Source organism: Podarcis gaigeae (assembly GCF_964106915.1).
Source record: "Podarcis gaigeae genome assembly, chromosome: 13".
In the NCBI taxonomy this organism is placed as follows: domain Eukaryota; kingdom Metazoa; phylum Chordata; class Lepidosauria; order Squamata; family Lacertidae; genus Podarcis; species Podarcis gaigeae.
In genome coordinates, this window is record NC_139689.1 from 1,974,650 (window position 1) to 1,997,116 (window position 22,467).

At 48.2% G+C, this 22,467-nt stretch overlaps 1 protein-coding gene and 1 long non-coding RNA gene across 2 annotated transcripts in view; one reads left to right on the forward strand and one right to left on the reverse strand.

Annotated features, from left to right (window-relative positions):
* The first annotated feature begins 9,232 nt into the window (after nucleotides 1-9,232).
* Nucleotides 9,233-17,142, forward strand: LOC310829105. The gene is made up of 2 exons (XR_014557141.1): nucleotides 9,233-10,809; nucleotides 15,701-17,142. It is a non-coding gene; the product is annotated as an uncharacterized lncRNA (long non-coding RNA).
* Nucleotides 15,437-22,467, reverse strand: part of NYAP1 (neuronal tyrosine phosphorylated phosphoinositide-3-kinase adaptor 1) — a 52,753-nt gene continuing 45,722 nt past the window's right edge. Inside the window, exons 6-8 of the mRNA XM_083706678.1 lie at nucleotides 21,871-22,083; nucleotides 21,014-21,123; nucleotides 15,437-18,843 (exon numbers count right to left, since the gene is read on the reverse strand). Coding sequence (XP_083562804.1) covers nucleotides 18,586-18,843; nucleotides 21,014-21,123; nucleotides 21,871-22,083 — 581 coding nt within the window. The 3' untranslated portion in view covers nucleotides 15,437-18,585. The remainder of the gene's footprint in view (nucleotides 18,844-21,013; nucleotides 21,124-21,870; nucleotides 22,084-22,467) is intronic.

A 22,467-nucleotide genomic window follows, 5' to 3' on the forward strand; every position in this document is an offset into this window, starting at 1 on the left:
AGGTGCCTCAAAGAGGGCAGCCTGATGTCAATAGGCAGGGAGTTCCAAAGTGCATGTGCTGTTGGATTTCTTCCCAAGATGTGGATGTTGTGTGGCACCCGTAAATGCCATTTTCTACCATAAAAATAATAGCCATGATTAAGGGCATGGCTGCTGGATCAGACCAGGACAGGAGTGAGGCAAACGAAGGATATAAAATAAAATAATAGAGCGAGCAGAAGGAAAACCAGGCTGATTCCCCCTAATAGCTTGCAGAAAAATCAAATGATTGAGCAAAGCAGGGAACCAAGAGCTTGCCCAAAGCGTAAAAAGGAAAAGAAGGAAGTTAAACCGGGCAATCACTAAACAACAGGAAATTCCTGATAAAGTTTGTTTTAGAAGGGGAGCAACCGCAGCAGAAACCACAAGCTCTGTAGGAAATGGGGTATTTCCTACAGATATATACATATATATATATAGTATTGCATATTTATACACTTCAGAGAGAGAAGTAGAAAATCTGATTCAAGCAAAGAATCATGTCAGGGTGAGGCATCTAATCATAAGCCTGCATTTTTTATCAAAGCTTATATATTTCAATCAGGGCCTGTATGTTAAAGATTTTCAAATGTTTCATGCCAGGCAAAAGACCAGCTGCCTAAAAGGCCTTGGCAATGTTTTTTTCCTCCTAGACAAGGGGCCCCCTGATTTATAGCAGAAAACAATTCTCAAAGTCGTAAAAAAGGAATTTCAACCAGGCTGATTGGACAGAGGCAGCCACAGGAGGAGCAAGGGGGCTGGATTAAGGAAATATAAGTGCTGGCCAGAATGGCAGGAGGCCAAGCCAGAGCTTGGTAACCATATACCACTGTGCCTCTCATTTATTTGTCTGACAAATAAATTACTATTTTAATTTCTCTATTGCTGCGTTGAATATTTCATTCCAGCTAAGCGTTAACCACAAGCAGGGTGCTACAAGGGGAATGAGCAAAATGGAAAACAACCCAGAGGAAAATGAAGCCCATTTGTGATGGATTTTAAAATTAATTCCGGTGTCCTTTCAAAGCAGGGCTGCCTGATCCTACTGAGCCCAGGGGCCACATTCACCCATGACTAAACCATCTGGAGGCCACGTAGCAGTGTGGCCACCCATTAAATTGTCAATGTAATGCATAGCTGTCAACTTACAGATTTGAAAATAAGGGACCGGCAGCCTTGAAAATAAGGGACCAGCAGCCTTGAAAATAAGGGACCAGCAGCCAAAATAAGGGACCTGCAGCCTCACCTGTTCCAGGCACTCCAGTCTTCCTGTCCTCCTGCAGTCTGGTCAAACGCATGCTGGTAGCTTCGAGAACCCTGTCCAACCAACTTTGTAACCAGAGGTTCAACTGAATAGAATCTGAATCACATGCACCACAAGGCCTATGCAGCCTCACCTTAAGATGGCTCCTAGAAAAAGTTCAACAACTTCAAAAGGTCAACAACTTTGGTTGGCCCCCATGGCCCTTCACTTCATCAAATCTGGCCCTCTTTGAAAAAAGTTTGGACACTACAGAGTAAAACGCATGCAAGCTTTCTACACAATTGGGTACAGGTAAAGGGACCCCTGACCATTAGGTCCAGTCGTGGCCAACTCTGGGGCTGCGGCGCTCATCTCGCTTTATTGGCCGAGGGAGCCGGCGTACAGCTTCCGGGTCATGTGGCCAGCAGGACTGAGCCGCTTCTGGAGAACCAGAGCAGCGCACAGAAACGCCGTTTACCTTCCCGCTGGAGTGGTACCTATTTATCTACTTGCACATGACGTGCTTTTGAACTGCTAGGTTGGCAGGAGCAGGGACCGAGCACCGGGAGCTCACCCTGTTGCAGGGATTCAAACCGCCTACCTTCTGATTGGCAAGCCCTAGGCTCTGTGGTTTAACCCACAGCGCCACCCACACAACTGGGTAGACTTGTCTAAATTAAGAATGTATTCAGGCGCCGAAAAGAACAGTGAGGGTGCCTATCTGATATCAATAGGAAGGGAGTTCCAAAGTGTTTGTGCTTCTACACTAAAGTTCTTACAGATGTGGTGGCGGCATTATGTGAAACTTGTAAAGGTGCCAATTTTGCCCAGGCTTGCATCATGCAGAGGTCTCTTCAGTGCTGCTAGCACAGCAGTTTGACTTCACACCCAGAGGTGCTCTCCATTGTCTCTTGAGACAGACAGATGCCAACAACAACAAACCCCCTAAACTTTATTAGCACGATGCACATGTTAAAAAACAATAAAATCCCTACCTGTGCGACTGCAATGTAAAAGGCACAACCACAAATGTGATGGGAAAGTATGGGGAGGGAAGAGGAAGGTAGCAAATTCAGGTGCCGGTTCTTACAAGTTGCAAAGTTCTTAATTTCCACAGGAGGAGCTGTGTGACTCTTTTCCAGCCAAAACAACAAACGGTCTTGCGGAATTTTAAAAGACTGGTACACATTTCTTATGGCATAAGGTTTTTTTCTGGACCAGAGTCCACTTCATCAGGTTCATCCTGAGTCATAGGTATAGAAACCATATGGTTTTGCTGCAGGGTAGGGGTTGTAAAAAGTGAGGTCAGAGGAAAAAGAAATGTGGGGAGACTGCAGGCAGTGATAATCTCATACTTAAAGGTAAAGGTAAAGGTACCCCTGCCCGTACGGGCCAGTCTTGACAGACTCTAGGGTTGTGCGCCCATCTCACTTAAGAGGCCGGGGGCCAGCGCTGTCTGGAGACACTTCCGGGTCACGTGGCCAGCGTGACATCGCTGCTCTGGCGAGCCAGAGCCGCACACGGAAACGCCGTTTACCTTCCTGCTGGTAAGCGGTCCCTATTTATCTACTTGCACCCGGAGGTGCTTTCGAACTGCTAGGTTGGCAGGCGCTGGGACCGAGCAGCGGGAGCGCACCCCGCCGCAGGGATTCGAACCGCCGACCTTTCGATCGGCAAGTCCTAGGCGCTGAGGCTTTAACCCACAGTGCCACCTGCGTCCCCCTAATCTCATACTTAGCCGTGGTAATTCACAAAACAGTTCTTGATCCTGGCACCGACAAGCCAATTACCACAAAGAGTGTGCTAAAAATCCTTTGACTTGGATAGCCCTGAAACACTTGATCTACCCAGCGCTTTCACAGAGCTTCAGTCTCCCTCTGACGTTCTTTTGCTGCAGGACGGCTATTTGAGGGTCATTTATCCAGTGTCCTGGCAGGTTGAAATGCTCCCCCGTTGGCTCCTGGATGTTGTCATCTCTGGTGGCGGGGTGTGTGTGTCTGCTTCTTATTTTGTGTGGCTTGTTTCTGCTATGCAGAAGGGCATTGCTGAGGGATGATAGGAAGCACCCCGGAAAGATTAAGCCCTCGTGCTGTGGATGGCATTCCTAGGGCCTCCGACATGAAGATGTGGAGATGGCATCTGGGCCTGATTCAAGGGCTGCCCCCTGGGTCTGGATCTCCCCTTGGGGAGGGGGCTGCCTATGAGCCAATACGGGCCTCCCACCCAAGGACCCATTTGAATGCAATCAATTCAGGAAGAGGTGGAGCCAAACACTGTACATTTAATGCACATGGCTTCCCCCAAAGAACCCTGAGAAGTGTAGTTTGTTAAGGATGCTGGGAACTATAGCTCTGTGTGGGGTAAACTACATTTCCCAGGATTCTTTGGGGGAAAGCCTTGCACTTCCAATAGAACGATAGAATTGCAGGGTTAGAAGGGACCCAAGAGGTCATCTGATCCAAACCCCTGCAATGCAGGAATCATAGCTAATTCTAGATCCACAGGTGTGGTGTGGATGTGACCTTAGTGCCTCAGATTAGCTTGGCTGTCCCATATCTCTCCTCATCTCTGCTCCTGGCAGGTGGCTCTTTCCTCTAGCCTTTGATAGGTTGATATGTTCTGTTTTGCAGGACCCACCTTGTTCTTTGGATTTATGCTGTTCTGTTCCATTCGGAGCCGGTTTGTTTCTTTTATAATTATAATAGCTTTATCTATTTTTCAGTCTGTATGCTGTAATGTTGTTATCTGCCCTTACAGTGAAGGTTGGGTAAGAAATGTTGTAAATAAATAAATAACTTGTGAGTGCGTCTGCCAGGAATTAAGCATGCTCAGATATTGTTAAGCTGAAGAACTGTGCACCCTCCCCGGCTGAGCAGCTCTTAGGTCTGGGCTATGGAGTTTTATTACTTTAAAAATAACCGAACAACTGTGAGATGTGAGAGGTTCTTTTAATGCCATCAGGGGGTGGTTCCTTTCACTTGTGTTTCCCCCCCCCCCTCAATTCCCTAGGAGCCTTAATAAGAGAGTTGCTTAATGGATGTTTGCAGCTTGACCTATTGGTAAGCTATATTCATGTTTAACATACATATTTATAACATACATACTTGGGCAGGAATAGCCAGCTGCACAAAGATGGGAGACACCTGGCTTGCCAGTAGTCCATGTGAAAAGGATCTAGGGGTCAGTAGACCACAAGCTTAACATGAGTCGACAGGGTGATGCAGTGGGGGTAGCTAATAGACTGAATCAACAGAAGTCAAGTGTCCAGGTCAAGGGCTCTATTCTGCCTTGATCAGACCACACTTGGAATCCTGTGTCCAGTTCTGGGCGCCACAATTTAAGAAGGGTGTTGATAAGTTGGCATGGGTGCAGAGGAGGGGGACCAAGGGTCTGGAAACCAAGCCTTAGGAGGAACAGTTGAAGGAGTTGGGGATGTTTAGCCTTTAGACTGAGAGGAGATACGATAGCCAAATATCTCAAGAGCTGTCACATGGAAGATGGAGCAAGCTTGTTTTCTCCTACTCCAGAAGGGAGGACCCGAACCAATGGCTTTGAGTTACAAAAAGGGAGATTTTGACTAAGCATCATGAAGAACTTTCTGACAGCAAGAGCTGTTCTGCGGTGGAATGGACTCCCTCAGGAAGTTGAGGACTCTCCAACCTTGGAGAGCTTTATTTTTTTAAAAAAAAATTTTATTAAGATTTTTAAACATAAATGCAAATATAATGAACAATATAACACATATCATAACATATTTTCTTCACTTCTTTTGACTTCCTCACATCTCCCGCTCCCACTTGCATCATTGTCAATTCTTGCCCGCAATTAACTTCTTTAATCTGAGCGTAATGTAACCAGTCTCGCACTTTGTCCTTCATTTTCTCCAAACTCTGCAATTTCCAATTGTCTCCATCTTTTTCTAATATTTCCCAATATTTTGGCCATTTGGCCTCCATATTGGGTCTTTTTCGGGCCTTAGCTTCCAGCGGTGAAAGCCACCTTGGAGTTTTATTTTCCAATAAGTCTTTATATTTTGTCCAGACATTAAACACTGCTTTTCTGACAATATGGTTCTTAAAGGCCTTATTGATCTTAACCTTGTCATACCACAAGTATGCATGCCAACCAAAAGCATTGTTAAAACCTTCCAGATCCAGAACGTCAGTGTCCTCCAGAAGTAGCCAGTCTTTTAGCCAGCAGAAAGCTGCGGCCTCATAGTATAGCTTTAGGTCTGGCAGGGCAAAGCCCCCTCTTTCTTTCGCATCGGTTAATATCTTAAACTTAATTCTGGGCTTTTTGCCCTGCCAGACAAACTTAGAGATGTCTCTCTGCCACTTCCGGAAGCACTCCGTCTTGTCCACAATCTGTAGTGTTTGGAACAAAAACAACATTTTTGGCAATACATTCATCTTGATAGCAGCAATTCGGCCTAGCAAAGAAAGTTTCAATTTTGTCCAACTATCTAAGTCTCTCTTAATTTCTGACCAACATTTTTCATAATTATCCTTAAATAGACTCAGGTTTTTTGCTGTTATATTTACCCCTAGGTACTTTACTTTTTTAACCACATTTAATTCTGTTTCTCTCTGAAACCGTTCTGACTCTGTATTTGTCAAATTTTTTTCCAATACCTTAGTTCAACCTTGGAGAGCTTTAAAAGAGGATTAGACAAATTCATGGAGGAGGAGAGAGCTATGGATGGCTGCTAGCTGCAATAGCTATTGCTCTGTCTGTATAGTCAGAGGCCGGGATGCTTCCAAGTACAGTACCAGTTGCTGGAAACCACAGGAGGGAAGAAAGTGCTCATGTGCTTGAATCCTGCTTACAACGTTTTAATCACTGTGAGAATATCGGCCACTGTCCAGCAGGCTCTTCTCATGTTCTTAAATGAACTGTTAATTGTTGGTTATTAATTTTCCTAGTGCTGCATTGCTATGATATCTGCTTTATTGTGTTCTAACTACAGCATTACTACTGTAGTTACTGTAGTTAGACTTGTGATTTTTGTGTGAGCCACTTTGAGCACATATTTGCTTGTGGCCAATGTGGTTTGTAAATAATTAGACAATGATTTTTAAAGCCAGTCTTGTGAATTTGGGATAGGGTGTGTGCACTGGGGCCAGGGCATGGAATGGGTTTGATTTCAGATTGCTGTTCTTTTCTTCTGACCAGTGGGCAGCCCCGTGTTTGTATGAGAACGAGCTTGTGGGGTTTATATTTTGTTGTTGTTTCCTCCTTCATTAAAAATACAGCTTGTTGTCAGGAGCCAGGCTGTTTGCAGCTTTCTCATAACCAAAAGGAAGTAGGCGGGCAGTGAGGAACTGTTTAGCTCTTCACACTTTGCTGCTGCGAATAAATTTCCCAGCCCCTAAACCTCCTGGAGGAATTCACAGCAGTGGTGGCAGCAGTGAAAGCGAAGACACCTCCAGGCTGCCCATGCAGAACCTGACACCACCTGGGCACATGCTGGTCATGTGTTACCCCAGACCTATTTCCCCAGAAGTTGCTTCTCTTAAGTTTTCTTGTCCACTTTGTCGCTGTGGAAATTTCAGCTTCATGGTCTTTCTGCGGAAAAGGCTTCATAACTTTTAGTGCTGTCAGAAATCGAGGCATCTTGGGGCAGGTGCGCAGAGTGTTTGTGAGGTGCAGACTCAGGGTTCAGGTTAGGGCACTGGGCTACCACGATTGGAGCAGGGGCCCATTCGACTGAAACAGCTTAAAATAGCACATATTTCCCCAGCTTTCCATTAAAAATAACAAGGGCCCCTAACAGATAGTTCAGTCTAGTTCTGTGTCTGTCCCCCAGGTGTTTACCCCTGTGAGGATTAACAGGCTGTAGCAACTCACGTTCAGATCCAACATGCCCTTGTGTCCCTGTTGGGCAGATTAAGGTAGTTCCCCCAGGCAGGTGATTTTGGGTGCCCTGAAAGGGAAGCAGGTTGCCAGTTGTTTTAATTCATTGCTAGGTGTGCTTTTACTCCTAGGGAGAGATGTTGGTGGGACTTTCAGCCTCAGGTGGACAAAGGTAGCTAGCCTTGGGAACTGCATTCTGTGCCACCATCAGTGCTTTTCTTATAGGTACAGTGGTACCTCGGGTTAAGAACTTAATTCGTTCCAGAGGTCCATTCTTAACCTGAAACTGTTCTTAACCTGAAGCACCGCTTTAGCTAATGGGGCCTCCCGCTGCTGCCGCGCCGCCGGAGCACAATTTCTGTTCTCATCCTGAAGCAAAGTACTTAACCTGAGACACTATTTCTGGGTTAGCGGAGTTTGTAACCTGAAGTGCATGTAACCTGAAGCGCATGTAACCTGAGGTACCAGTGTACTCCCCATGAAGTTGTTACAGTAACTGCCACATTTTTAACCAGTGTGTTTCTACTGGGGGGGGGAGAAAGGTGCCTGTACTGCGTACCCTTGAGTGCCCCCAGAAAGACAGAAAAAGCACTGGCCGTCATCCAGCCAGTACTGGCTCCTGAAGGCACTGTTGGATGAGGCAAGCATGCCCCTGAAACTTGTGGTTTTATTGCTTTTTAGAAGACCTGTTTTAATTGCTATGCTTTTTAGCTCTTTGCTTTATTGTCTGTTTTAATTAAGGCTGCTTGAATGTTAATGTGTGTTTTTAATTATGGTTGTATGCCACTTAGAAGCTGTTCTGGCACACGAGCAGTACAGTGGTACCTTGGTTCTCAAACATCTTGGTACTCAAAACAACTTGGAACCCAAACACTGCAAACCCGGAAGTAAGTTTTCTGGTTTGCGAACTTTTTTCGGAAGTTGAACATGCTCCGTTTTGAGTGCTACACTTCCGATTTAAGTGCCACGCTTCCATTTGGAGTGTTTCGCTGAGGTGAGGCCTGTGTTTTTGCTATTTGCGTTTTTGTGGCTCTTTTTTTTTTTTTTTTTTGAGACTGTGTGGAACCCAGTTCAGCTACTGATTGATTGATTGGTTGATTGGTTGATTGGTTGATTGTGTGACTGCAGTACATTGTTTATTGCTTTAATTTTATGGCTCCATGGTCTCATTAGATAGTAAAATTCATGTCAAATGGCTGTTTTAGCGGTTGTTTTTAAAAGTCTGGAACGGATTAATCCATTTTACATTACTTTCGATGGGAAAGCACACCTTGGTTTTGGAACACTTTGCTTTTGGAACAGACTTCCAGAACGGATTAAGTTTGAGAACCAAGGTACCACTTATATAAATTAATAATAAATGCACCTTGTTGTGGTATGGTGGTGGCCGGGATGTGGTGGTAGAGCGGGGAGAGACATCATTTGCTGTTCAGCCTCAGGAGCTGAAATTTCTCAGGCAAGCTCTGTCATTTCCCACATCCCCTCCTCTTTTTCACTGTGCTGATTTTTAACTGGAGACCGGCAAGCTTTTGAAAATATTTAAAAATGAATGAATAAACAAACAAACAAACAACAAAAACTCACCCCCATGCTGCATGCTTTGCAAAGACTAAACTTCCTGATTTATTAATGCAGCACGTGCCAATGAGGGTGGGTGGGCAGGCAGCTCTTCTGTGTAGCTGCTCTGGGGTGAGGCTGGGGGAAGTGGCTGCGTGTGTGGCTGTGACTCAGAGAGCTCCTTGATGTGAGGCGGGGATGTGCAGGCATCAAGCACTCCTGTTGAGTGAAATCTCCCACTCCCTTGTCTTCGCCCTTGCCTTCCCCGCCCTGCTTTTTGATATTCGTCAGGAGGCTGCCTGAGGAGGAAGGAGTCATGCCAACCTCAGCGCCGCCACGCAGTGTTCTTGTGATTAGAGGCAACAAATTGTTCTGTGCATGCTCCATGTGAGAAAACACTCCTCATAGTGAGCAACCTGCCTTGGCAGGTCGGATGGCCAGCAGCTGACACAACCTCAGTTGTTCTCCGACTGGACCTTCTCCCTTGGGATGGGGTGTGCTAGTTATTTGGGGGGGGGGGTCCTGCAAGTAGTGGAGCCAGAAAGGTCATTTGTTGTTTAGTCGTTTAGTTGTGTCCGACTCTTCGTGACCCCATGGACCAGAGCACACCAGGCATTCCTGTCTTCTACTGCCTCCCGCAGTTTGGTCAAACTCATGCTGGTACCTTCAAGAACACTGTCCCACCATCTCGTCCTCCGTCATCCCCTTCTCCTTGTGCCTTCAATCTTTCCCAACATCAGGGTCTTTTCCAGGGAGTCTTCTCTTCTCATGACATGGTCAAAGTATTGGAGCCTCAGCTTCAGGATCTGTCCTTCCAGTGAGCACTCAGGGCTGATTTCCTTCAGAATGGAGAGGTTTGATCTTCCTGCAGTCCGTGGGACTCTCAAGAGTCTCCTCCAGCACCAGAATTCAAAAGCATCAATTCTTTGGCACACAGACGTACTGTTGGAGGCAGTAAATGCCTCCACATTCCAGCTGCTGGGAGTCGCTAGTGGGGAGATCACTGCTGATTTCCTCAGTTCATTCTTCCAACAGACACTGTGAGCATAGGATAGAACCTTTGGCTCAATCCAGCAGCCGGGCTCTTCTTAGGTTTTATGCTTACCATCACAGCCTTCAGACCTGCTCTAACCATGACACATCAGTCATAGCTTGGGGGGGGGGGGATGTGCCAAGCAGAACTGATTCATGGACGCATGGTGCCTTTTGCATTAGTTTAACTTTGTAAATAAAGGGGCGATGGTTCAGAGATGACTGGTTTCCTGCAGTTGCTGAAAAGGTGTGTTGCTGTCATTGACTGAGTACAGTGCTAGCAGCAAGCTCTAGAGAGCTTCCAGCAGAGTAGAGAGGGAGATGACAGGAGGAAAGAGGAATTAGGGTGCGATCATCTTCTGAGGCCCTCCTTCGTGTGCCTCCTCCTTGAGAGGTCTGGAGGGTGGCAATACGAGAACGGGTCTTCTCTTCAATGACTCCCTATCTGTGGAATGCTCTCCCCAGGGAAGTTCACCAGGCGCTTTCATTTTACACCTTTAGGCGCCAAGCAAAAACATTCCTTTTTAACCAGGCCTTTGGCTGATTTGATTGACATCCTATGCCCTTTTAAAATGTGGTGTTTTTTGGGGGGGCGTTATTGGGTTCTTGTTTTTATTTTGATTATATATTTTGTGATTTTATATTTTGATTTTGTTCTGTGAACCGCCCTGAGGCCTTTAGATATAGAGTGGTATATAAATTCAATCAATCAATCAATAGGAGAAATTGCTTGGATGAAATTCCCTAACCACGGAATCATAGAGTTGGAAGGGAAACACCCCCCTCCCCCAAGGCTCAACTAGTTCTACCTCTGCAGTGCCGGAATCATAGCTGAAGAATCCCTGACATTTGGCCATCCAAGCTCTGTTTAAAAACCTCCACCAAAGTAGAGCCCAGAACCTTCCAAAGGAGTCCGTTCCACAGTCAACTGGCTTTTACCACCAGAAACTTCTCCCTGATGTTCAGTCGGAATCTCATTTCTTGTCATTTCAGTCTGTTGGTTCAAGTCCTACCCACTGGAGCAGCAGAAAACAAGCTTGCTCCATCTTCCATGTGACAGGCCTTTGAAAACATTTGAATATGGCTATTCGAATCCCCGTGACAGGGTGAGCTCCCGGTGCTCGGTCCCAGCTCCTGCCCACCCAGCAGTTCGAAAGCACGTCAAAGTGCAAGTAGATAAATAGGTACCACTCCAGCGGGAAGGTAAACGGCATTTCCGTGCGCTGCTCTGGTTCGCCAGAAGCGGCTTAGTCCTGCTGGCCACATGACCCGGAAGCTGTACGCCGGCTCCCTCGGCCAATAAAGCAAGATGAGCGCTGCAACCCCAGAGTCGGTCACGACTAGATCTAATGGTCAGGGGTCCCTTTACCTTTTTATCATATCTGTCTGCTCTTCTCCAGGCTAAACATACCCATCTCCCATATCCAAGCTATGGAGGGATAGGGAATATGTATATAGGACCATCCAGCCACAGCTAATGTTAGTATGTTATCTCACTGCCCCAGGCCTTGAAGAAAGCAGCGTATCTCTCTATATTCATGACATTTACATACTGCCTCTTTTCGGCCAGTGCCCTCCAATACATTCTGCTGAGTGTGAAGAGTCGACACCTGGCTATGGGTGGGTGGAGGTTTGTAATTCTGGAAGGGATCTCCCCCCAAGTTCAAATATTTGAGACACCCTTGCTGCAAAGAGTCTAGGTCCAGGCAATGCCTATCATAAGCTGTCCTCAACAAAACGCTTCTTGTGTTTAGACCAAGCAGTGGCTCATCTCTGTTTCGTACTTCAGTATGCATGACTGACCAAGACATGCTCTATGAATCATAGAATCATACAGTAATGGAGTGGGATTTTTTAAAGTGGCCGTCTAGTCTAGCCCCATGCTCAGTACACCACCTGCAGCCACAGCATCTATCCTTGACTGATGGCTGTCCAACCAATGCTTCCGACAAAGAAGAGCCCAACTTTCTGTTTCATTGCTGAACAGTTCTGGCCATTGTAGGACAGTTATTCCTAACATTCGGCCAACGTTTGCTCCCTCGCAGTTCCCACCCTTACGTTCTAGTCTGCTCTGTCTCCATCTGACCCACCAGACTTTCAGTTATTGTTGTTGTTTAGACATTTAGTCGTGTCTGACTCTTCATGACCCCCTGGACCAGAGCACGCCAGGCTCTCCTGTCTTCCATTGCCTCCCGCAGTTTGGCCAAACTCATGCTGGTAGCTTCGAGAACACTGTCCAACCATCTTGTCCTCCGTCGTCCCCTTCTCCTTGTGCCCTCCATCTTTCCCAACATCAGGGTCTTTTCCAGGGAGTCTTCTCTTCTCATGAGGTGGCCAAAGTACTGGAGCCTCAGCTTCAGGATCTGTCCTTCCAGTGAGCACTCGGGGCCGATTTTCTTTTATCTTCTTGCAGTCCATGGGGCTCTCAAGAGTCTCCTCCAGCACCAGAATTCAAAAGCATCCATTCTTTGGCGATCAGCCTTCTTTCAGTTATTAGAAGACCACTATTGTGTCCCCTCTTAATGGTTTAAGGCTTAACCTCCTCTTCTCAACTCCCTTGGACTGCGGCACAACCCTCCAGGTGTGATGTGACCAGCCTTGAATAGGTTGGAACTTCTAACTATTTAAGAAAGGATGAGGAAGAAAAATGCTTCCTTCTCTCCCTGCGACTCCCCCCTCCCTTTCTGGTTCCTAGTGAGATCTTAACACCAGCAGCATTTCATCCAGGGCTGTCTTTGTCTTCCTCCGCTCCTCCCCTTTCTCCCCCCCACCTTCGAGGAAGAGCTTTCCACGTTCCATGCTGAGCAGGCAAATATGAAAATGAGCAGCCAGTTATTAACATTGTCAGGGGATAGGAGAGATCAGCATCTCATTCTGCTTGGCTGTGAATCTAGGCAGACTAGGCCCAGAAACCCTTTCCCAGGGCCTGGGTCTTAAGTCTTAGCCAGTGGCATAGCGTGGGTTGTCAGCACCCGGGGCAAGGCAAGTAATTTGCGCCCCCTAACCCGTGGATTTGCGCCCCCTAACCCTAACCCCCAGGTGTTGCGGCCAGTGCGGCCGGCCCCCCCTGCACCCCCCACGCTACGCCACTGGTCTTGGCGCATGTGAAATAAGACCAAGAGTGTCTCTGAGCTTGTTCTTAGCATGTTTCCCACATCACCAAGCAACCGCAGCCTGTCTCCTCACATCTTGGATTTATCGGACAGGGTTTGCACAGCCAAACAGGGCAGATTCCAGGACAGTTCAAATGTCCCAGCAGCACCCCACCCACCCACCTTTTTAGAAATTAAACTCATCAAGTACCTTGTTCTACCTGGAAGAGTAAAGGTGGTCTCTTGGCACTAGGAGAAAGGGGCTGTGGGCTCTTTTGGCGGCTTTCACAAGATGAACTAATGGTCAACTGAGTTTGAGTGATGGCCACCAACACGGATTGCTTTAAAAGAGGATTAGACAAATTAATGGAGGAGAATAAGGCCATCGATGGCTACTAGCCACAGTGGCTAGGTCCTTGGAGGTAGTATCGCCTCGGAAGGTCAGTGGCTGGTAATCGCAAGAAGGGAGAGTGCTGTCACACTCAGGTCCTGCTTGGGGTACCTGGCTGACCACTGTGAGGAGAGGATGCTGGACTAGATCCCCCCCCCCCTTTGGCCAGACCAAGCAGGTCCATTCTTATGTCTGCATGAGGGCGTATCTATACCTCAGACCTGAGCCATGACTGTTAAAGAGGAACAATCTTATAGTCTACTTAGCGTTGATACAACTAATATGAACCGGCAGCTTCCTAGTATGAACCACACCTAACAAAAATCAGGTTTTGGGGGCTTTTACAGAGAGCTGGGAGGTTTAGGGTTAACTTCTAGAAAAGCATGCCACAGGCTTGATGTCCTTTCCCTTGCAATTGCCTTGGTGTCCAACTTCCAAGCCTGTTGTGGAGAAAATGTAGCCTGCCTCTTGCCATTTCACAAAACTACCTTCGCCAAACTGGGGCATCAAAAGAGCAGACTATATTTCAAGATTGGTTCTGGAGTTCAGAAAATGGGGGAGCCTCCAATTTGCTCACACCACCTTTTAAAGGAAGATAACAGCCTGTCTTGGGTGGGGTTGACTCTGAAACATAGAGTGGGGGGGGGGTGTAATGTCAGGTTAAACCAGGGGTAGGCAAACTAAGGCCCGGAGGCCGGATTCGGCCCAATCGCCTTCTAAATCTGGCCCGTGGACGGTCCGGGAATCAGTGTGTTTTTACATGAGTAGAATGTGTCCTTTTATTTAAAATGCATCTCTGGGTTATTTGTGGGGCATAGGAATTTGTTCATATTTCCCCCCCAAAAAAATATAGTCCGCCCCCCCCCGGCAAGGTCTGAGGGACAGTGGATCGGCCCCCTGCTGAAAAAGTTTACTGACCCCTGGGTTAAAGCTTTTAACCAACTTCTTTTGAAAAACCAATCAGCCCTGCTTAAATCAGGAGATAAAATACATAGTTAACTTGCATAATTCATTATCACGAGATGTGAAGATGGCCACTAAACGTAGGCTGCTTTAGAAAAGGACTGTGTGAAATGTTTGTAGAGGAGGAGAGGTCTGTCCAAAGGTTACTAACAGCCATTGGACAGACCTCTCTAGCTAAACTGGTCTAGAGGCAATCTCTACCTCTTCATATCAGGTACATGGGGATGAAGAAAACTGTGTGTCCCCCCTTGGAGGCTATAGAGGAAGAGGCATAGCTAGGCTCTCTCGTACCCTCGGCAAGGAGCTGTATTGGAACACACACACACTGTCCCTTGTGCCTTTGCCACGGGCTCCTAGTCGCTCCAAACCAGAGTAGAGAGGCGCGTTTTTCGCACCTCCCTGGGCCAGGGCCGTTGGCGGGGGCCAACCTAACCAACCCCTGGGTACGCCCCTGTATAGAGGCAACAATCTGGCGGCTGGCTACTGTCTAGGCTAGATGAAACTTGGTTTGATGCTGCACAGCCAATTCCTACAAGAGGTAAAGACTTGCAGGTGCCGCCTCTAAAAAACAGTGTTCTCGAAGCTACCAACATGAGTTTGACCAAACTGCGGGAGGCAGTGGAAGACAGGAGGGCCTGGCGTGCTCTGGTCCAGGGGGTCACGAAGAGTCGGACACGTCTAAACAACCACCTCTAAAATATCTATTAATATTATTTCCTCAGGTGCTTGCAAGCAGGGCTATTCCCATGAATTTAGCCAGGATTTTGCAGGGGGAGGGCAGGACCTTTTGGGAGGGCAGAACTGACGTGATCGGTCAGTTGGTTAAGTATTTCTATTGTTTTACTTGATCTGGGGGGGGCAGCTGTCCCCCGCCCCAGCTATGCCCATGGCTATTCCTGTCCAGGCAGTTGTGCTTCAACAGAAGCAGGTCCTTTAAGGCGGCTAAGAGGATGAATCCATATGAACCATCAGGAAGCTGGCACCAATCTTCCTACAGCACTTTTCCATGGAAGTTCGTTGGGTCTTGTGCAGCCCCGTACAAAGCAGAAAAACAAATCCATTTGGATCAATGCAGTTTTGCAATGATGCCCGGGGGTTCCTGTGCATTGCTGAAATCTTTACCGTAACAGAATATGTCAATAAAAATTGGGACAGGGGTGCACAGATTGGCAAATTCCTTGCTGCAAAACACTGAATTGGTAGCAGATAATTTCCTGTAAATATATATGTATATTTAAAAGAAAAACCCAGCATTGAGTGCAAGAAACTAGTCCTCAGAAGAGCAACCCAGCGTGACAGTTTTATTTTCTTTCCATCATTTTTTAAATATATAAATACCCTCCCATGAATCCCCAGCATAAATATTTTTGCAAAGCAGTTTCATCATCTTGCTACGCTAGACAATCTTGTGAAATATTTAAATCGGGAGGGTTAAGAACATAAAACCCAGGACTCCCATCTGGGTTCCCTCCCCCCAGCCCTACAGTGGTGCTGTATACTTCCCTTCTCCCCCCTCCCCAGTTTGTAACCCTAGTTTCTAATTCATGCCAGCGCCTCAACCGGTCCAGCCGTGTCTTGCGGACGCTAACAGGAAATTGTGGCTAATGGATTTACACTTAGTTGGAAGAAGACGTGAGAGAAAGGATGAGTTCAGTGGTGCTGAGATGGATATGAAGAAGACTTGCACCCCCTCCTATAGCCCAACTAGGTTGGCAAAGATGAGATTTTAAACACACCAACTAAAAATGCTTGTACAGACATCGTTTCAGTTCGACCTACAGACCTCTCCAGCTGAGGTTTCCCATCAAAGCACTGACTGCAGAAAGAGAAGTCATAATTGGCGAGGATATGTTTTGATGCCAGGCAAATGGAAGGATATGGAAGGGGGGGACACTTATGGGACTGGGAGTAAGAGATGGCGTTTGCGGAGAGGATGAGGCAGGCGGGGGGGAAGTGGGCCGGGGGAACGTGGACCACTAAAAGGATGAGCATGATATTGCTTTGACAAAATCCCACAGTGGCCTAGGCTGCTTCCAGACAATGTGTTTATTGAGCATTCATTCACACCAATTTGCTTGCAGGGCAGTTAGGCAGCGCTGCATTGAAGCAAGGCCCCCCCCCCCCCCGAATTTCCTTATCGCAAGAGGACGGAAAGCGCCCTTCGCGACAGTCTGGAAGCGCTCTTCATGATCTATATCCATGTGAGTTTAAAAGGGTTACCAAGTGAATTGGGGGTTGGGGGTGGGGGGACAGGCTGGGCAACACTGGCTGGTCTTCTGGGCCACCCCCCACAATGAGCTCTGTTGACTAGCTCTAAGAAGGGGGAAAGTGGGCAATGTCTAAATAACTTTATCCCTGCCCTCCCCCCCCCCCCAACATGAGGTGTTCAATGCATGTCACACTTAGCGTATTATGATGTCTGGCACTAGTTTACATCACGTTCTTTACCCTGTGTTTAACCTGCTATGAATAAAGCCCACAGAGTTCTTGAGTCCTCCAGTGCCCAGAGAGGGCCAGAATCTTCTTGCCACAGCAAGGAGCTAATGTTGAGCTGAGGATGGAGATTCACCCCTCTTAAAAAAACGTCAAGAGAGGACGAAAGGCATCAAGGCAGTTCCGCCCACCTGTGTTTTTCTCATCAGCACTCTTTGAATTGTGGCAGAATTGTAGTACAGTCATTTGAACCTAAGCCAAGTCCTAAGGATATGTCGTTTCCATTATGGAATCTTCTCCAGGCTCTCTCAGACTTTCCACTTTGCTTTTATTGGCAGGAAAAATTAATCAGCCTAAAGGAATTCTTTAAGTAGACTTTAACTGAGTAGAATCAGTGGGAGATGAGAGGCTGGGCAAGGTCCATTTTCACGTCTTGAGTCTCTAAAATCAACCCAACCTGCTGGATCTGGAAAGTATTGGAAATGAAAAAAGGTGGGGATAGGAGTACACTATCGCAGGTCACATCTGTAACTATTAAACGTTTTTGCTACTTGAGAAAACATTAGATTTGGGGGTTTTTTTGGTAGGGTATGGGGAGATCTGAAGAAGTGCATTTTCCACCAAAAGTCTGTTCCCTTTTCTCAGATCTAATGGATCAGAAAGCTGTGTTTTTATAATTCCACTGCCAGGCTGGAAGTGGCTTGATTTTGCTTATTTTATTTCATTTTCGTAAGCGAGTGGGGGGTGTGTGTCATACCTTTTTTTTAAAAAAAGAGAGCTGAGAACTGACAACAGACAAGAGTCTCCACGTGTGTAGAGAGACAAGGCTCAGCTCTGTGATTTATTTAGCTTTGCTATGAAAAATTTTTTAACCTATCCCTGGCCTAAATAATTGTGTAAAAATACCAGGTAAAATATTACAGGCTTGTCAAAGGTCATGACAACCCAAAGCATCGGTGGAACAAGATGGCACCTTCGCTCCTTTCTCTCTCCTTTCTCTCTCTCTCATTCTCATTTCAGGGGGTTGGACTAGATGACCCTTGGGGTCCCTTCCAACTCTCCCATTCCACGATTCTCTCTCTCTCTCTTTTTCTCTCTCTCCAGAAACTGGCTAACCAAAAAAACTCAGCACAACAGGTTTGGGAGCTCAGCCACTCTCTCCCCTCCCTCTTTCCTCCCAAATTGTTCAGGAAAAGCAGGAGAAATTTCAGGCACCTCTAGTCAGCCCCCACCCACCCCACCCAATGTGAAGTTGCAGCCCTCCCTCCCTCCCTCCCTCCCTCCCTCCCCCCCAAAACATCCACTCCCAAGTGGCATTTTCAGAGATGGAAGGGGAAAAACCGTGCGAGCGATTGGAAGTGCGCCTGGCACTTTTAACCACATCATCTTTTGGCAAAAGGAGGAAGCGGCTATCTTTTCGCCCGACACACACGCAACCACAGCACGGCTACACCTGCCGCTCCCCGCCCTCCCCCCCCCCGCCCACAACCTCCTAAGAAAGGCGAGTGTTGGTGTCTTAGATGTCAGTCAGTTGGCATAGATGCAGCTGGCTCTGGCGTGGGGAGGTGGGGGCAGCTGTTCCAAACAGGCAACCTGTTGCTTGGCTCTGATATGCAGCTGCCTCTGTGGTGTGGCCATTGATGCAGGGGTTCCTCAGAGGGAGGCAACAGCAGCGGCAGCAGCGGCGGCGGTGGCGGTAGCTGGCTATCCACCAGGAGGAGTGTGTCTTGCCTGGCGTTTCCAGCATCCATCCCTATCTCTTTTTCATCCATGATATCGCCAAGGAGAAATCCCCCTCTCCTTCGCCAAAAGTCATAGCTCAGCAGGGAGCTCGCCCCCAGGCAGCCCAGGCAGTCTCTGGTTAGTCCCAGGCCAGAAGGGCCCCCCGGGGCAGGCAGGGCACCGTGCTGCCAGCAGTCAGCCCTGCGACGACGGTGACGACGATGTGTTCAGCTCAGCCAGCACAAGGCACAGGTTCCTTGGGGCTCAGCCCCCACTCACTGTCATATGGCCGTGTCCCACAGCACCGTCTGCTGGCGGCGGCAGGGCGGCGTCCCGGACTTGCGGTTCTCCGTGTTCCTCCGCCAGCTGGGCAGAATGGGCATACTCTCCTGCTTGCACAAGCTGCGCTCAGGACGGTGCCTTGCTTTGATCTCCTTGCAGACGCACCGCTTGCGCTCAATGACCTCCAGCAGCTTCCCGTCCCTCTCGCGGGAGCTCTGGGGGGCCCCCGACGCCGGCAGCTGTGCGTGCTGCAAGGCCTGCAAGGGGGAAAGGGGGTTGGGAGGACATTGTCATTGCAGGTGGGCAGGAGGAGAAAAAAATGTCCCCAGCGAGGCTGTCCTCCTCCCTCTGATGCAGCCTTTGCCAACCTGGGGCCTGCCAGGTGTCTTGAGCTATCCCATTAGCCCCACCTGGCTGTAGTCCCATCAGACCACAAGATTTAGTTTGAAGTGTGATCTGGGGAGCAGCAGGTTGGCAAAGGCTGCTCTAAAACACAAGCAGCTGGATCTGTTGCCCTCCCCAAATATTCTCTGGAGCGGGGTGGGGACCTAGAACAGATTAGTGAGGAGAGGAAGAGAGGAAGTTCCTCTGCTCAGCCAAAAATCTTTGCACTAATGGAAGCACTTCGCTCCACATCCATTGCTGTCTAAAAATAAACCTTGACAGCTTCCCTTTGGGGGCATCTGTTTGGCCACCCTGAGAATAGGATGCTGGACTAGACTGGCGCTCCCCCTGCTCTGATCTGGCTGATGCGAGGCTCTTCTGATGTTCTAAGAGACGGGATCCCTATTATTATTATTATTATTATTATTACTAGTAGTAGTAGTAGTATACTGTCCTATACCTGAAGGTCTCAGGGTGGTTCACAAGATAAAATCACAATACAAAGTTAAAGGACCTCAAGTAGCAGAGCTGGGAGCCTTGGCGAGATGATGATGATGATAATAATAATGATAATAATAATGATAATAATAATAATAATAATAATAATAATAATAATAATAATAATAATAATATAATTTATTTATACCCCGCCCTCCCCAGCCGAATCCGGGCTCAGGGCGGCTAACAACAATAAAATAGTACAACATTCTAAAATCATTTCATTATAAAACTAATTCAACTCAAATTGATGGCTAAAGTTAGGCTAAAGTTCTGTGAAGATTGCCAGAGGAGGGGGGTCAGGCTGTGCCCTGGCCAAAGGCCTGGTGGAACAGCTCTGTCTTGCAGGCCCTGCGGAAAGATGTCAAGTCCCACAGGGCCCTAGTCTCTTGTGACAGAGCGTTCCACCAGATTGGAGCCACAGCCAAAAAAGCCCTGGTAGATAGATAGATAGATTATGAGCCCGCCTTGGCAGTTCAGCTGCCTATGTCCTGCTGAAATTTGTAGTGTTGGTGGAGCAGCAGAGCAAGGGGGAAACCTCATAAGCCGAGTGGGATGCTTTTCTATCTCTTTACATCCTACACCTCCTTTTTTAGCCTATGGATTATTATTATTATTATTATTTTGTTGCGTTCCTCGTGAAAGCGACTCAAAGCAACTTACAGAAACAATAGAATCACTCAGACCAATTACAATGAGTACAACCAAGAAAAAAACTAAAAAAAACCCACCCTGATACAGATAACAGGTGGGTCCTGCCCCACGAAGAGGCGACAAATACCCCAAACCCTTCCAATTAAGTGCCAAAAGCCCAGGTAGGAAGGACAGGTTTTTTGGCACCTAAACATAGACAGAAATGGCGCTACGCATGCCTCCTTGGAGAGCATTCCACAAGCTGATCTCTTGTCGCCACCCTCTGGACCCCGCATGGCTCATGGAGAAGGGCCTGAGGTGACAATGGCTGGGTCTGGGTCAGTTCATGTCGCAACAGTTTGTGTCTTATGTTACTCCTACGCACACCAAAACAGTGCAAGTAATTTTGCAGCTATTTGTTTCCCCCACAAAATCTGGGAAAGGAGACGCATTTGTAAAATTAAGTGCCGTTGCTCTTTGTTAATATTCATTTGTTGCTTTCCTCAAGAAAATGACCCAAAGTGTATTACAAGCACAATGAGAAACTCTAATAAATCAGCACAACCCATAAAAACTTTATAAACCGTCACTGTACGAATAACGGGCAGATCTTACCGATCCTGATCCTCTAAAAGAGGCTGCAGATACTCACTAAATCCTTCAAATTAAGGGCCAAAAATCTGAGATAAGAGGGAAAGGTTTTGGCCAGCCCTAAAAAATGAAGATGGCGCCACCCAGGACCTGATCTCCTGCTGCCATGTCCCCCGTGGCCCTGATACAACAGGCTTCCTCTCTGTTTTCAGAGAAACGCAGGCGTGCGCATACACACAGAATCCCTCGGTCTAAGCCACTAGGCCCCAGTCCTTTCCAACCACTCAACTCCCACCCCACCGGCCTTCACCTCCAACATACCAGGCTTGCTGGGTCCCGAGCGTGGCTGCACGGTCTCTGCGCGTGAATCACGGCATGTCGGACGCCAGAGGTGGATGCCGAGCGGCCCAGAAGGTAGCCCCCTGTGAAATCTGGGGTGTGCGAGGGGAGAGCAGGAAACAGACTATTGAGCAATGGGACCCCCTACTAAGCACTCCCTCCCCCCTATAATGGCTGCCCCCCCCCCATGTTGCCTGCCTTTCTCTCTAAGAGGAGGCGTGCCAGGAATGTGTCTGAAAGGGAGCAACAGCCTTGTACACTGAATAAAGCAGAAATAATGAAGTCTCCCTCTTCCTTCCTTGGGGAATGTCCATAGCTCAGCGAGAGAGCACCTGCTTTGCATGCAAGAAGGTCCCAAGTTCAAGCGCCGATGACCTCTCTAGGTTGGGCTGGCAGAAACCTGGACAAGCCTCTCTCAGTCAGTGTAGACAGTACTGGGTTGGTGGACCAATGGTCACACAGTATGAGGTAGCATCCTCTGTTCCCCCTCAACCCCAACAGCAAAGCAGGATTTCAGGGGAAACGAGGGACCCTCGGGAATAGCCCCCAGCAGAAAAGAGCCTGGCATGATGAACAAGTGAACAAACATCTCTCTCTCTGTGTGTTTTCCTCCCTCCCTCCCTCTCCCTCCCTCTCTCTCTCTCTCTCTCTCTCTCTCCTCTGCATCCTGCACTTGCTTGCTGCAGTCCGTCCTCATTTGAAGGTCACCTACTCCTTTCTTTTGCAGCTGCATCGCATACAAGTTCTGCAGCCAAAACGAGGCAGAGAACAAAGAGGGATCCCTCACAACCCCGCAAGCCCCCCGCCCCCGCCCCCGCCCCCGCCAAAGGCAGCCTCACCTCCATTACGATGACAGGCAGGGAAGGTCTGGCAGGGAATGGGCAAATTTGTCCTCCCCACTGGCATCTTGGCAGCCAGGCCCTCTGGCCCCGGGGCGCGGACAGGGATGCCCGACTGCAGGACCACCGGCGGCTGGTGGGCCTTCTCTTCCTTTTCCATTTTCGGTGGAGCGCCATCCCCACTGTCCCATCCTTGGGGGCCTTCTGCAGCCTCTGAAAAGTCGGGGGAAGACGAGCTCAAGGAGGGAGGCAGGAACGGGCACAAGGAGGTGGGGAAGCTCCCGCGTAGGCTCACACCTGCCTGACAGGGTCAGCCAGCGCAGGAGGCCTGCATAATGTGCATCCCCAGGGACCACTGGAGCCTTGGGAAGGTTGGGCAGGGAGGCATGCCGCCAGAACCCAAAACTCTCTGGATCGACTTCTTGTTAGACTGGAAGCCTCATTCGTTCTGCAAGTGGTTGGAGAAAGGGTCCCCTAGGGAGGAAACCCGCCCTCTCCCAGTGCTGGCAGCTGGGCCCAAAAGGGATGAAAAAACTCAGCCACACTCCCCACTAGAAGGGCACTTTGGCTGCTCTTCCTCAGCATGCTCCTCCTCAC